The 16,208-nt window shown below is 39.9% G+C and overlaps 2 protein-coding genes across 5 annotated transcripts; one reads left to right on the forward strand and one right to left on the reverse strand.

Moving 5' to 3' along the window:
* The first annotated feature begins 26 nt into the window (after positions 1 to 26).
* Positions 27 to 10,547, forward strand: LOC116251592 (uncharacterized). 4 transcript variants are annotated; one of them, XR_004171710.2, is made up of 7 exons: positions 27 to 161; positions 2,299 to 2,362; positions 2,759 to 3,888; positions 7,396 to 8,060; positions 8,213 to 8,398; positions 9,117 to 9,393; positions 9,897 to 10,547. XR_004171710.2 is itself a non-coding variant. In XM_031625951.2 (6 exons), the coding sequence occupies exons 2-6, from the start codon at positions 2,328 to 2,330 to the stop codon at positions 9,174 to 9,176; spliced, it is 2,076 nt and encodes a 691-aa protein (XP_031481811.1). In that variant the 5' UTR covers positions 27 to 161; positions 2,299 to 2,327; the 3' UTR covers positions 9,177 to 10,547. The 4 variants fall into 4 exon arrangements, 2 of the variants coding, with proteins under 2 accessions (XP_031481811.1, XP_031481812.1); XR_004171711.2 differs by having other exon boundaries at positions 10,053 to 10,547; XM_031625951.2 differs by having other exon boundaries at positions 9,117 to 10,547.
* Positions 10,548 to 11,784: 1,237 nt separating this feature from the next.
* Positions 11,785 to 15,105, reverse strand: LOC116251596 (uncharacterized). The gene is made up of 2 exons (XM_031625957.2): positions 14,788 to 15,105; positions 11,785 to 12,296 (listed from the first exon to the last, which is right to left on the reverse strand). The coding sequence occupies exons 1-2, from the start codon at positions 15,043 to 15,045 to the stop codon at positions 12,111 to 12,113; spliced, it is 444 nt and encodes a 147-aa protein (XP_031481817.1). The 5' UTR covers positions 15,046 to 15,105; the 3' UTR covers positions 11,785 to 12,110.
* Positions 15,106 to 16,208: the final 1,103 nt, after the last annotated feature.

The following is a 16,208-nucleotide window of genomic DNA, read 5'->3' on the forward strand; positions in this document are numbered from 1 at the left end:
ATTAACTATTCCTTTACTGCTTTCTTAGAGGAGAAGAGTCAACAATAGAGAGTTTGAGAGAAAGAAGGAGAGAGTGAGGAAGAGACCCTCCATTGGTGGCTGTTGGAAAAGAACCAGAAGCATAGAGTTTGCTGCTGGAAATTCATCTCAGATTTTCAAAGGTATGAGAATATTTGACTATGGATGTATCATGAAGCCCTGTATTTTTGACTTCTCATAGATAAATATGCATATGGAACTATGTATTTGTACGACCATTTTGCCTTTGTATTTTTCTGATTGGTTGCTAGTGGATGGATATTTATATGCATATTATACTAGTTGATCTATGCATAATATACCAGAGTTATTCGTTTCTAACTATCATGGATTTCCTGAAAATGAACATCATACAAGCATGGATGAATAAGGGGGGATGATTAGGATAATCCCACGAGATTCGGCTGTGTTCCCGAATCTCCAGAGATAGACATAAACCCCAGTCATGTCATCCTTTCCAAGGAAGAATGAAGCCCTCGACTTCTCTGTTTCTGTCACAAACGTCGACATCAGGGTCCGTTCTTGCCTACGCTCGCTAGATGGATTTTATTGTTGTTGTTCACCCCAGGTTGCCGTTTTCTGTTTTTTTTTTCTATCTGTAGCCCCTCCGTTGCCAGAGAACTTCGAAAGAAAAAAAAAGGGGGTGAGAGACCAGTCGCTCTCGACTGGTCCACTCTTGCTCCCGGTGGAACCTACCTGCAACTCATCCTCGTTGACAGAAACTAAGGACAAGTAGAGGGATTCCGCCCTCCCCATTTTGCTCTCTACTGCCGTTGCCACCGGATAGAGGAAAGGCCCGACGACCCTTCTCTCTCTCGGTTGCTTGGAGGTGCAGGGATCTGTCGAGGTCCCTCTCCCCTTTCCTGCTGCACGCTGGGGAAGGCTTGGGAGGAAGACCGCTCTCTCTCCCGGGTTTGTACTTTGTTCCCCCTTTGAAGACGATGGGAGGTGGTGGCGCGCCGGTGGAAGCTCCACCGTCGGGCAAAACCAGAAGACGAGGGAGGAGCGCTGAGAAGAGAGAGAAAATCGGGCGAGGAAATGAGAAAATGATTAGGGCGACAGACTTTATATCAAATTTGGGAAATTACAAAAATAGTCCACCTTTTTAGTGAATTTCTCGAGAAAGTTGTTATAATTTTTAGAAATTTATGCCACAACGTTTTTGCTGAAAACTTTTTCATAAAGTGGCTTGCGAAAATTAATTTCAGTAAAAGCTGGAGATTTCAATTGAAATTACGAATTAGTACCCCCAAGTTCTTAAAAAATTTCAAAGAGAGGGTTTTTATAAGATTTGTTTGTAATTTCAGTAGAAAACTGATATGTTATGTATTATTGCTCTTTGGTACCCTGAGTTTGCTTCAAAATTTCAGAAAAAAGGGTTTTGAAATTAAATTCAGAATAACTAGAGGAGGGAAGCCACGTTCTGAGAATTTAAATATAAATTCCTTGTTTCCAAATGATAATTATTATATTATTATTTGAGATTTCTGGATGTGATATTCCTTGTGTGGTTTCCGCTTTCCGGGTTGTTTTAATTTGCTTTGTTTGCCATTAAGATAAATAGAAGATGGCTTATTGATTTTGTCTGGGAAACCGAGCCTGAGGGTAATTTTCGTGAGAGGTACTAGACAATGTCTAGTGATGATAAACCCTCACATTTAAATTTCGTAGGTGAAACGTGGACTGTGTATGCATTGGTATATGCGAATGCAAACTTGTGTTTTGCCCAGTGTTTGGTTTTGTCACTCCTCTGTCTGCACTGGAGGGTCCATAGGGTATTGGGCGGCACAAGGGCCCAGGATTTTGTTTTGTTTCTGTTAGAGAGCAAGGCGTCTCCTCTCCTGGTCTGTCACCCCGGGTGCCTAGAGGGCCATGCTACTGCAGCGGCGATCTGAGATATCTCAAGAGACTTCACTGCAGGTTACCCTCGATTTGTTGGATCGTCTGGTGAAGATATGTTTTGTTCTGCCCGTGAGTGCCCACATGGATTTCTGTTGCTCGATACCATGACCATATCCATTGTAATGATAGGCCACGGTCGGAAGTCTACGAAATTTTGGAGGTTTTGTACACTTCGTTTCTGGTAATGAATCGTAACTGTAATATGTGTTAAGATTTGGAGACTTATAGTTGTGGTTCATAAGGCCCTTACGTGGATTTGTTTTACAAAATCAAATATTATTTTGATGGGTCATGTTCCATTCATGGCTAGATTTTTCCATACTCAGAGGAATTCTGACCTTCTTTCTATCTTTACAGGTAGTTCTTGATAGATTTTGGCTCTTGGAATGACGACCTCAGTCTTTGTGATGGACGAGCATTGGTAATCTGGACACTGCGTCGGTTTTGAGATTTATGGTTAATTTACTTGTTTGGGTCTAAGTGTTTTATGGTTGAAATAAATCAGACTGTCTTTTCATACAATATGTTACATTTTTGTTTTGGTCATGACCCAATGTTGCTTCCGTTATTATTATAAGAAAAAACTTTTTGGTGTCAAAAATTGGTCGTGACAACTTTGGCATCAGAGCACAGTGTTCAGAGTTTATGTCCAATGCCAATGTCGATCACAAGCAGAGGAAAGGTCATCCAAGCCTGTTAGAAAAGGGTGTTTTTGATTTATTGTGAATTTTGAGTTTTAAAGTTTTATAATATTTTTAACGGATTGTTTTACTAATGCATACAATTGTTATATTTTGTTTTCCTCTATGCGGTGTAGTTCAATGGCACGCACTAGAGGAGGGAGTGTTAGTGGAAGAGGAAGAACTCCTCGCAGCACCAGGAGCCGAAATGTCGAGACTCATCAAACTGGACCCAGGACGCCTACTGGAAACATCCAACAACAGCAAGCGTTCATTATGAATGCCTTGCACATGATTACAGGGTTGATACATAGACTGGCGCAGAACGTTTCTTCAGGGGGAACCAGTACAGATACAAACGCGACAACGAATGGTGAGGCAAGGGGCGCAACTCACCAACAGTTTATGAGCTTGCATCCTCCAAAGTTTCATGGGAAAGGCACTGCTGACGATGCAGAAGAGTGGATACAAGAAATCGAGGAAATTTTTACCACCCTGGAAGTGCCTGACAACAAGAAGGTTCGGTATGGAACCTTTATGTTAAAAGGATATGCTAATGAATGGTGGCAGACCCAACGTGAAGTGAAGTTTGCAAATCACGAAGCGTCTTGGGAAGAATTCAAAGAAGCCTTCACACATGCTTACATCCCAGCCTTCACACGGGAGAAACGCATGCAAGAATTTTTTGAGCTTCAACAAATGAGTATGAGCCTGCACGAATACGTTGTCAAATTCAGACACTTGGAAAAATACTGCCCCCATGTGTATACTTCCGATACGGACAGAGCAAATAAGTTTATCAGAGGACTTAAAGACGGGTTGCGAAGCAAAGTAATGTGTAGTCGCCCACAAGACTTGGACGATGCAATTGACATGGCCACACGCTTTGATGAAGATTGGAATAGGACTCATGGGATAGACAAGAGGAATGAATTTCTGCGGTCCAAGTCGAGGCCAAACATGTTCAAGAGGAGGCGCAGTGACAGGGTGAACCAGGGGGACAAATTCAAGAGACAGAGGCCATCATCATCCAGGCAGGACGAGGAATGTCCCAAATGTCATCGCCAGCATCCCAGTAAAACATGTTACAGAGATGTCGGGGCATGTCTCTACTGCGGAACGCAAGGACATTTTATTTGTGAGTGCCCAAAGAAGAAAGAGGCTGAGCAGATGCGTGGTGTAGCCAACCAACCAGTAGAGAAGAAGGTACTTGGGAGAGTTTATGCAACAACGGTAGAGGATTTGAAATCCATCGACTTGATTGAAGGTACATTTCTTGTACATTCTCATTGGGCACATATTCTGTTTGACTCTGGTGCATCACATTCCTTTGTTTCTAAGAGATTTGCTGAACTTTTAAAGTTAGAAAGAAAGAATATGCCTTATGAATTGTTAGTTGCTATGCCCATGGGAAACAAAGACACATGCAAAACGCATTTAAAAAATGTGAAAATAAAAATACACAGACATTTGTTATTAGCACAGCTGATGGTAATAAATATGATGGGGTATGACCTATGTCACATAGGTACGGGTACGGGTACAAGTATGGGTACAGGTACGGACCATTTTCATTTTGGGTACGGGGGTACGGCCGTACACATGCAGATATATATATAAAAAAATTTCAAACAGAATAACATAACCAATAGAAACAACCAAACATAAAGAATGAGCTTATGCTGCCAATTGCCATACTTTGAAGATTATGCCTTCAAGAGCATACATGAAAAAGATAGCAGAAACAACAAGAATCAAGAAGTATCGTCTCTGCGCACAAGAAACCACTGAAGCGATAATCACCATTGGAGCAAGCGTACACAGCGAAGCACCTCATATACTCTAATGAACGAAAATTTTGCTAACAGATTGAAAAAAACTGTTTCTCGTGCCAATAGTTTCTGATATATTCAATGTTAAAAGTTAAAACCTTTTCAACATCAAAATAAGAAATGATATATCACAGCAATATGAGGAATCTATCAATAACAGAGACGATATATCACATCAAAATAAGAAATGATATGTCTGCAATTTATAAATCAATGAATCATTAAAACAAGAACAGGGGTCAAAGCAGAAAACCCATCACACGGAAAACAGAGAGAGAGAGAGAGATGTGAAACCCTCTCGGGTAGAGAAGGGGTAAGCAGAAAACCCATTGCAGAGGGTTTCAGGCGATGGGTTTTCTACCGGTCGTCGTTGGTGGCGAAGGCAGGGGTGGAGCCGATGAAAATGAAAACAAAAATGAAAAAAGCAACATAACATTCACCTCCTGCCTTCGCCTGTTGCCGCTGCATTCGCCGCTGCCTTCGTCGCCGGACTCGTGAGAGACGAGAGGTAAGACAATCGAGAAAGGGTTTCGTAACATTCGTTTTAAGTTTTTTTTAACATTAAAATGTTTTTAAAAGTTTAAATGAAATAAATATTAAAAAAAACAGACAAAATTGGTCTCGGTCAAATTTGATCGTGTCCAATTTTGGACGGATACGGTCTCCGGTGCGTTGATCGTACTCGGTACGGTCAACGCCGCACCTGAGCCGTACTCAGGCCCATACTGGTACCGGTACCCGTGTCGTACCGGTATCGGCCGGGTACGCCTCCTTTGGAGGCTTTCCTATGTTACTTAGGGTATGACGTAATTCTAGGAATGGATTGGTTATACCATCACTATGCGACGATAGATTGCAAAATGAAAGAGTTGAAGATTCAGTTGGAGAATGCTTAAAAGATTGAATTTGGGTAAAAATGCCCCAAGATCAAAGAAAGTTGGTTGTCTCAGCAGTTAAGTTAAGGAAATACATGGAAAATGGGTGCATTGCATATTAGGTTAGCATGGATGCAATCGACCAGAAATTGATACCCATCAGTGAGGTGCGTACGGTGAAGGACTTCAAAGACGTGTTCCCTGAAGATTTACCTGGATTGCCTCCTGTACGAAAAGTGGAGTTTGACATCAAATTGATACTAGGAACTGCACCTATTTCTAAGGCTCCATATAGAATGATACCAGCAGAACTCGAAGAATTAAAGAAACAGATCCAAGATTTAGCCAACCAAGGATTCATTCGTCCAAGTGTGTCACCTTGGGGAACACCGGTCCTGTTTGTGAAGAAGGATGGGTGGATGCGGTTATGTATTGACTATCGAATGTTGAACCAGGTTACAATCAAGAACAAATATCCATTGCCTAGAATTGAAGATTTATTCGATCAATTAAAGGAAGTTGTCGAAATGGTAAAAGCAAATAGAATGATGAACACACAGATATAACGTGGAAAACCCCTCAACTAGAGGAAAAAAACCACAGGGGAGGAGGACTGGTGCCCACTAGCCGCCAGACGCTCTCTCTCTTTAATTATCATTCACACACACTGAAATTAGGGTTTACATAGGTTAAGTAGGGTCATAACCACACACTGGATCGGGTCTAGATCCAGACCCATATAAGAGACCCAAACACCACGTATGTCAACACTCCCCCTCAAGTTGGGCATACATATCAAACATGCCCAACTTGGATACATTTCTCTCAAATGGAGTCACAGGTAAAGATTTAGTCAGAACATCACTTGTTTAGTCTTCAAACTTCATATATGGTAGAATAAACTTTCTGACATCAATCTCGACATGCTTTGTTCGGTCATGTAACACATGGTTGTTTCTCGATTTCTCATATCCTGAGGGCATACAAGGCGGAGTAACGACCTCAATCTTTGTGATGGATGGGCATTGACAATTTGGACACTGCGTCGTTTTTGGGATTTGTGGTTAATTTAGTTGTTTGGATCCAAGTGTTTGATGGTTGAAATAAATCATACCGTCTTTTAATACAATATGTTACATTTTTGTTTTAGCCATGACTCAATGTTGCTTCCGTTATTATTATAAAAAAATTTTTTGGGTGTCAAAAATTGAGTCGTGACATGAACTATGTGTATTTTTAAACATCTTTACAAGAGCTAAATTAACATTTTTTTCAAGACTATAACAATCTTTTTGTTTTTTAAAATCTCAAACTCAAAGGCACAATGTCCCTTTGCTGTTGCCCCTGCTTAAGCTAAAGAATCATTAACTATAGTCATTCAGTTAAGATGCCCACAGTCCTGTTTATTTCTCTTGTATTATGTATGTTCACATAGAAGAGTCCTCCAGCCTTCAAGCAGTTCCCAAGTTGGTGGTAGTCCATTGTAGTTATGAATCAATTTTGACTGCATGTTGTTATTCTAGAGCACAGCCTACTCGTGCTTTTAGAAAATTAGGCTGCTTTGCGCCAAGTGATTGTGTGTGTGTATATGTGTTTGGAGAAGTGCCCTTGCCCTTCTGTGAGGTGTTTGTATGATTCTTGACATGTGTATGAATTATGAAATTTGTTATATTGCTTTAGCAGCTGCATGTTTTGTCTTCACGAATTTTTCAGGGTCATCAAATGCCAAAAGTCGGATGTTCCTGTTTGACTATTATTTTTGAAAAAAATATATTGCCTGTTTCCTTCATCTTCTCCCTTCGGGCAGCTTCAGCCCCTCACACTCTCGTTGCTTGCTGCTTCCCTCGCTTTTTACCTCCTTGTTTTTTTTTTATTTTCTTTTCTGAACCTCTCGGAACTGACATTAGTTGATACTGTTCAGTCAGTATGTTGTGTTCTTTCTCTGGTACACGGTGATACTGTTAATGGTATTCTTTTGAGGGCATGATTTTGTGCTTTTTGCTAGTAAGATGGATTCAAAGTTGTTCTAATTGTAGTTTTATGATCAATCACTGTTTTGCTTTTCAGTAAGAATTAAATCCGCAGAGATGTCTGAGGAAGATCACTATGCTGTCCTCGGTCTCCCTTCTGGCATTGAAGGAACAAAGATCTCAGAGTCCGAAATTCGCAAAGCATATAAGGCAAAAGCATTAAGATACCACCCAGACAAGAGACCTGATGACCCTACAGCAGCAGCAAGGTTCATGACAATACAGACCTCTTATGAAATCCTGGTCGATGTTTCTGCTCGTAAAGCATATGATGATCTCTTGAAACTCAAGCATGAGCAGCAGCAGAGGCAGAACCAGGTTTCTGCTAAACGCAGGAAAATGATGGATAAACTTGAAGAGGAAGAGAGAGCTTTTGCTTCAAATGCTAAGAGCCAAGCTGAGATGGATATAGAGGAAATAGAGAGGGCTAAGAAGAAAATTGAAGAAGAGATTGCAAGAATCTTGTCCATGAAGGCAAAGCAAGCTTCTTCCACCTTTTCGAAGAAAGAGCATGTTGGCAACAATGCTCCACAACCAGTGTCATTGGACAAAAGCAAGATTATCGAAGTCACATGGTGCCACTCCAAGGATGTGTCTGATGTACAACGATTGTATGAGTTATTTGGGAAATTTGGTGTGGTCGAGGATGTCGTTATCAGATCAAAGAAGGCATTAGTTGTCATGGCCTCTAGAGACAGTGTGGTTAGTTTGTTATTATCATCTTGTTTTATCTCTCATTTTCCTTTTTTTAGTATTTCACTATTTCCTATTAAAAGCTTTTGATGGTTGAGCTTCTTATGTTTTTGAGATATAAATAACCATAACTAGCTGTTTATTTTGCTGTTTCTTTTCAGGTTTCCGCAACAAAAAGCTTCTTTGTTGATGATTTAAATGCCTTACGTATCCGCCCTCTTTGCCCTGTAACCACTGTTTCATCAAGCCCTTTTGAAGAGAAGTTAGATGATGTTCCAGAATATTCAAATCTCGTTGGTTCTGCATTCCATGCCCATGAAGAATCCATTCTTCAGAAACTTAAGCAGGTTTGGATCTTTCTCCTGTTTGTTTTTATCCTTTTGGAACCTTATCTTCACAGTTGACTTGGCACTAAATGCTTATTATGAAACTAATATATGATCATCCATTATATATGTATTATCTTGATTAAACGTGTTGCATCTTGGATAAACAGTCAATATTTCCTTTAAGTGATTTGTCATGCTTACTGGTGAGCTGTCCTTTCATTTACTGATGCCTTTGATGCAGAAGATTTTGAATAATTGAATCTATTCTCACATTCAGGCCATAGCAGCACGATTAATAGGAAAGGAAGATGTAGAACATGCTTGTTCCTTCAATAGTTGGTCATCTAAACTGCCTTGGTGTCGCTGCCAGGCATTTTTTTTAGACCAAGTACGTTGGTTCTAAATTTCTAATATGCAAAGCAAATATGCCTACCATTATACTTGCTAGATCAGGTGACTGACTTTGGCGCCACCTTCTCTTTTTTTCAAGGTTCTAACTTTCTAAAAGAATGTGCATGTGCTCTGGCTGTGTGAATGTGTGAGGTGCGTGTGTAGTTTACCACAGAACTACAGTGGCTTAGTTGTATTGGTTTGAAGTTGGTATTTCTGTGTGCATTTACCAATAAACATGCCATGATGTAAACCTTTTTGTCATTCTATAGACCATAAATTTGAGTTTTATCACATTGTGAGGTTTGCATTTACTGTAAGTTCTTTCTTTCTGTTTGTTTCACAGGCTGCTGAAAGACAAAAAGCAGAAGCACAGTCTCGAGATGCATCGTCAAGGCAGAGCTGAATGATGAGTGCTTTTCAATATTCTGTGTAAGGGTGCAAGGTAGAAGGGACGTCATCATCTTTTCTTGGCCCAATGTCCACTTTTAAACCAAGTTAAGGATTTACTGCAGATTGGCAGGTCTCATGTACTGTGCCGAGCAGATTGATTTGAAAGTGGTTTCTTTGGATTGGACAGCTTGTATGTCATCTAATGTTGCTGTTACAAGTTCCTCCTGAAGGTAAGATGATTATAGTATTTTGTTCAAAGGTACGATTGTGATAGTTTCCTTCCATATTGCTGTGAAAGTTGTAAATTATAGACTGCTGAAGGGGAGGAAGCATCAAGGATACCAGTCTCTGTCTGTTAGTAAAATGATATTCATAATTGCTGGGGAACACATATATTATAGTCTTACCAACAAGTATAATCTTGTAACTAAGTGTTGGTTGATCAAGCCACATATGGTGAGAAAGTAGGTGCATTTTAAGAACTTTGTGCAACTTATTATTTCTTTGATGATGCAATTTTGAACTATTCCATACTGTTGGATAGAACAATAGTTGTTAAGAATTAAACTTTTGGCTTGTTTGCTGGAGTGAACATGGATTGCAGCTACTTATTGCTAGGTATAACATTTATGTAAATGATAGAGAGGATGGTGAAACTTATATCAACGAGGACATGTCAAGGCAAACCAGTTTGGCAGTTATTTTCTTAACAATATTCAACTCTTAAATACAGGATTATCTAGTTCCCTAGAAGCAACTTTTTGAATGTAAAAGGTCAAGCCTTACACTCTTGACTCTTTTGCGACTTCACTCTCTGGAGCACTTTTTTGGTGGCTTGATCAGATCCTAATGCTTTCTGATCGACAGTACATTGTTCTCCTCAATGCAGTGTTTCTAAGACCCATGTCAGGAGATAATTCTTGAAAAATATCCCAACATGTAGCTTTTAAGCACTCCCGAAATATTGTCCTAGAGTGTTTGAAGGCGGTTCTGAGGCATCCTCCTGACTTGGTTTTGAAGTCTTCGACGAGAATGGAGGAGAATGCAGTCATTAAGGCAATGGGCTCAGTTATTTTTGGTCCATTATTCAAAAGGTACCCAATGGCACATCATGTGACCAGGCGGCAGTTGGAGATTCTGCTCGTATCTTCGCTCCCAGTACCAACATCATTTCGTGCAGCTTTAGTAAAGAAAATGTTAAATCTGCGCATTACACCTCAGACGTTGTTGCCTCTATTCTTTGTGGGTTGTAAGCCCTCTAGTCTTTGTGTAGATGAAAACCTTTGTGTGCAATATTGTTTTTGTGAAGTTTGGTGTGAATCATTACTCATATTTGGACATTGAATTTGTGAAAATTTTATGCGCTTTCTTCGTCATCTTGTAACATTTGCTTCCTTTATATACGAATTTTATCTCCAGAGCGTGCCTGAAGTAAGAGAAAATTCCTTGTGGTGAATATATCGAATAAAAAAAGGTTCCATCTATATAAGGTGTGAATGCATTGAGCTCATTTATTGTTTTTGGACTGAAGCGCTCCATCTATATAAGGCGTGAATGCATTGATCTCATTTATTGTTTTTGGACTGCTTCAGTTACAACTTTACAAGAAATGTTTCTAATGGCAATGCGTCACGTTCACCTTTAGGAAGAAATTAAGGAAGGTATCTTCCTAATTCAAGCACTTCCTAGTGCTTACGCTTCCGTGTGTTACGGTATTTTTTGTTTTAGCGTCTTTAGTGTCGATAAATATTTTGCCCTTATTTATTTTTTCTGGAGTAAAATTTAGGCGAAATTTGTTCATGTGACAATGGGTCTAGGACATCTTTGGGTAGAGGGAAGATATCTTCCTCATTCAAGTGCTCCCCTTCTTCCTGTTGGTGATGCCTTCGTCTCCTTTTAAGTTATAAGGGCCTTTTACGATTGATGGAGCACGCGAAAGTTTCATCCTCTTTTAGATCTTGTTTGGTTCTCAGTACCGGAATGCGATGACCGAGATTCTCGTGCTGTTCCCGGCGTTCCTTGGGCGGGTATATTGGTCCTGGGCTTCCAGGAACAGCAATTGCACAACACGGCGTGTGAAATTCGCGTGTAGATCAGACCGCTTCTTTTTACGAAGGCGGTTGTCCATTCTTCTGCCGCGAAAAGCCACATTCTGTGTTCTTTGTATGGGGTGGTGATCCAAACCTCACCAGGCAACCCTAATGTTTGGCGAACTTCGGTGTTCCCCGCACAACCAAACAAGCCTCCATAGATGGCCTGGTCACAAAGGCGTATGGTTAGGATTCCAACAACTAAATCAAAGTTAGGTCAGCCCACGGTTGGAAAAGGTGGAGCATCATTTGCACTTTGTGGATTGGCATATACAGGAACGCATCTGGGACAAAGCGAAAATGATCCGAGGACGCTGAAAGGGACAATTACAACAACAGCAGCGAGAGCTTTAGGCATTGATTGCTTCCAGGACATCGTTGACAGGAGGTCCCATTACTTCTGACCAACTGGTTTCCAGTTTTATAATCGATGCCTGTTGCACGCACGAAACGATCGGTCTTGGAACTTAGAGTAATTTAATAAAAAAGAAAAAAGAAAAAAAGGTAAACTGAACAAAAGCATGCTAAAAGTAAAGAAAAATATGATATCTCATTGAAACGGAAAATAAGAAAATTTGTCTTTCACTGAGCATGCCCAAAGCGGAGAACTTGTCCTCACATTATTTGATGATATATCCTATCCCGATAATTCTACACACTACAAAAAATGATCAAGCTGCTAGGAATAACATGACAAATGCATAGTTACACTCGCCAACAACCAAAGGTAGTCGAGGAAGTCGCAACTTCCGACCAAGGCAAGACAGGGCCTCAAGCAGGAAGAGCAAAGGTCTACTACCAACAGCTTCAATCATGTTTCTACAACCGTGCATACTTCAACTTTTCGCCCTTTGCGATCACTCGTTTTCTGGTTTCTCGGGTTCTTCCTTTTCTGGATCCTCCTCTTCTTCCTCTTTCTTTTCTTCTTCTTCCTCATCTTCTTCAGGAGGATCAGCTGGCATGGGTGTGGGCAATGGTGTTCTCATAGGACTAAACTGCGGGAAGATATCAGGTCTTCTACCCGGCTTTGGCCTCTCCCACTCCTGCGGCCAACCAAAAAAAAAAAAAAAACTGATAAGAAATAGGAACACTGTATACTTATTTTCTTTTTTTTTTTTCGTTCCATGACATCCCACGAAAGGTCTTACGTATAAACAACCTAGCCAGGTTGGTCAGGCTTTCATATGCAGCACTCCAACGATTGGCAGAACTTAAATAAACAGCTTCATAGAAATGCCTCATTCATTTAAGGGAGGTTAGGCAAGAAACTGAATTGCTTAACACAAATGCATCTTCATTGGAATGAATTGGTAAAGTAAATCAGCTAAGAGCTGCTTATGAGAAACAAAAAATGTCTACGGCTTGTGGCTTGATTTGAAAGAGGATGCTGAGTAAAATCAATAACATATGGCAAGCTTAGAAAAACACCTTTTGTTTCATTTTTTTTTTACTTTATCATTTTAACAAGATATTTTTTATGTCTTTTTATTAGTTTCTCATTTATTTTTGCCTCTTTTACCAAATATTTTGATTTTTTTTTTTTTTTTTAAAACTCTGAGATTTTCCCCTAAAAAAAACTACTCTGCGAAAGAATACCCAAGAAAAATCTCGCCCACAAAACCCGAGAAGGATATTTGCAGCTACGATTAGAACAAACAATGTTTTCATGTAGAATTGAAGAATTGGCAGATTGTGCTATGAAGACTATTACACTGAAAATTTCTGCGAAAAGTCCCCTCAAGCTGACTATTGTTGAGTTCTTGACCTAGTAACGGCATCTAACCATTCAATATGACAGTACTCTCCATGATACTGTGATGCAATTAAATATGAAACCAATCTCCATTTCTCGTCAAAGAAATAGACAAACAAAAACAGCTTCACATAACCTACTTGTTCAAGAAGTTTATACTTTGCTGCATATGCAACATCACAACATATCCTGTTTTTGTAAATAAGTTGGGGGAGCACCCAACGGCAAACCATAGCTCTCCAGCAACAGAAATGGAATAAGAGAAGTAGACAAAACAGAATGTGCAAACTGCAAAGATACTGGTTACTAGTGATCAGCAAATCTGAAAGAGATTTTCTCACGACAAGCATGAAGATGTTCAATATATCTGTTTCCTTTGTCAAATGGCTGATAATGATTTCTCATAAGCAGAGAGAAGAAACTTGATAGTGATGATAACCTTTCGATTCCTAGAGATATGAAAACTTGATTATCTATCGTGGCATGCATGACACACCACAAGCCTAGGAATGTAACCATTAAGGGACTGCCAATTTACATGGATAATGTTTCTCAACAAGATTATCACTTCTGCACATACAGATGAAATAACATGACATTGAATAGAAATTCACAATTGACAACGATGCTTCCCTCATGATATTTTCCATATAGAGAACTAATTAGGAAAGGAACCTCTAATGCTTGCCATCCTCTCATTTCACAAAGCAGACAATAACAATACATAGTGATGCACACATTATTTTTCAGATTTAGTCCACACATTCAACAGCTTCAATACACAAGCAGAACTCCAGTTTTTCATTCTCTCTTTTTACTTTTGGTATCCTACAGAGTCACAGACACATATCATTCATTTTCTTTTTCCTCACATTGTCAACTAACTCGACTCTTAAGGCTGTGCCTGAAGGGTTCCAAATGACAGGCTTACACAGAAACCCTTAAAAGTGCTAAACAGCTAGATTTACAGGATATGTTGCTTCCAAGAAACTCTAAGAGCTGTTTCTTATGTACAGGTCATTTAGGTTCATCATTACCCACTTAATACCTATTTTTCTATCGACATTGACTTCTGTGCATGTCATTTTGCTCTCATAACGACAATACCGAATTGCCAACCTATAGAAATATGTTCGAACCAGAGTAACTACAGTGACATAATGCGACCATACTCGGACCAGCAATACATATTAAAAAGAGTTAATATTCTAAAATGAGTTGCAAATAAAAAAATTATGTAACTTTCTGAAAGCTGTAAGTATAAGAAACTCTCTTCTCTCTACTAACAAAATAAGACAAAAAATTCTAAAAAATGACATTATTTGAAAATGAAATGTGGCTTTTGCTTTAAACTGCCCAAACTCATGCTGAAACAATAGTCGGAAATCGCTCCTTAGAAGAAGAATGAGGATGGACGGAGTATTGAAGACGACACCTAACTTTTACAGCACGACAACCTCATTATATGCTGAATTAGTTGAGGAAAGAGTTCCTAAGACGTTGAATTGCCGGGAAACAACTAAGAAAAGGTTCCTAGTAGCTAAAAAATGAACAGAAACTAACAACTACGCATAAAACACAGGAAAAGGAAACCCAAAAAAAAGAATCCTGCTCGGTTCTCGCAAGAAATCCAACTCGCCATTGAAATAACATCAAAAAACATGAACTGAAACAACAAGGCACACAAATGGCTTCTTCAGTTAGAACTTAAATTAGTATATGGTATTAAAAGGAAGGAAACGAACAAATCCCTAAATTCCAGGGGACGGAAGCGCACTCACGATGGGGAAATCGAGCGGAGACCGGCGCGTCATCTTCTCTTCCTCGGGAGCCATACAGATGGCGGGGCCACTGCGGTGTGCGAAGGAAACAGCGACTCGGTAACGAAGCCCGCGGAAGAAAGGGGGGAGAAAGGCGGAGTTGAAAGGGGCGACTCCACCAGGATGAGCGCCAACAGAGACGGAAGAGAGAGGAGATGTAGACGTTGAAGGAGCGGTGGAAGGGATTGCGGCCGCACAGGAGAGACACCAAGCAGCCATCTCTCTCTCTCTCTCTCACACACACACACACACTCTTTCTTCCGAAGAGAAGATGGTGAGAGATGCTCCGCTCGTTTATATATGACCTCACCCTCCAGCCCCACAGCGGCCATCCACTTCGCAGATGAGATAGAGTCGGTAGACGCAGTCCCGAATCCGGACCCGAATCTGGATGCTTCAAATCGAACCGGCCAGGGCAAGTCCGGAGGACGAAGACGAACCATCCGAACACAGCGTTCTGAGAGCAAATCGGCCATTGTCAACCAAGAACGGTGCTAAGTGAATCAATACATCAAGAAGCTAGCCTTCGTGTACAACCCAAAATTTTGCCAGATTCCTGATTTTCTTAATATGAAACTTGCTCTGCTAAGAACTGCCAGAAAGGCTACAAGTGAAATCATGTAAGTGTTGAATATTATCTCAAAAAAGAGTTCAAAAAGTATTTTCGCTTTCAAGAAAGCTAAACACAATGATAAACGTAAACTCCTATTCGAGATTTGTCAATAAAACTGTCTGTATTAAGAAAATCAGAAAGTCTAGATTCATATTTGAGATGCAGCCAAAAGTTCATGGTCTCTTGGATTGCTAATATGTTGATCATCTACACATGACAATCTAATCTAATGTTCTAAAATTCGGCTTAACAGGCCAAATGAAGCAAATGTGTGGCAGATTGATTTGATTCATTAGCCAGTACAATGGTGTCACATGTCATAGCCCACTTATTTATTATTTATTGAATTAACCTATGTATATTCCCTTTTCAAAGAAAAAGTATGTAATAATATGTTTTGTTGATTTGTAACCTGATTCAGCTGACGCAAACGCTGCAGATCTGATTCAGCTTTTTTTTTTTTTTTTTTTAAAATAATTACATCACTGATTTAAACATTTACTTCATCTAGAAGTTAACAGTACCATATAAAAGCGTAGAACAATGGAGACCTATACAAGAACATATACAGTACTTTATACACGCAAAGGATTTACTGCTACTCTCAAAGCAGGAGACGAGGTGGGTGTGGGCAGTTGCCCACACAGTCCCACAAAAACTGGTTACATATTTCTACCCCTTAAAAACCTAAAGCTTAGGTACCACAGCCTGAAGTGAGAAATTTCTGGTTCTGCGCCCACTAGGGTTCACAATAGGTCTTCAGACCTGT

The sequence above is a fragment of the Nymphaea colorata genome, chromosome 3 (genome assembly GCF_008831285.2).
Source record: "Nymphaea colorata isolate Beijing-Zhang1983 chromosome 3, ASM883128v2, whole genome shotgun sequence".
Lineage (NCBI taxonomy): Eukaryota > Viridiplantae > Streptophyta > Magnoliopsida > Nymphaeales > Nymphaeaceae > Nymphaea > Nymphaea colorata.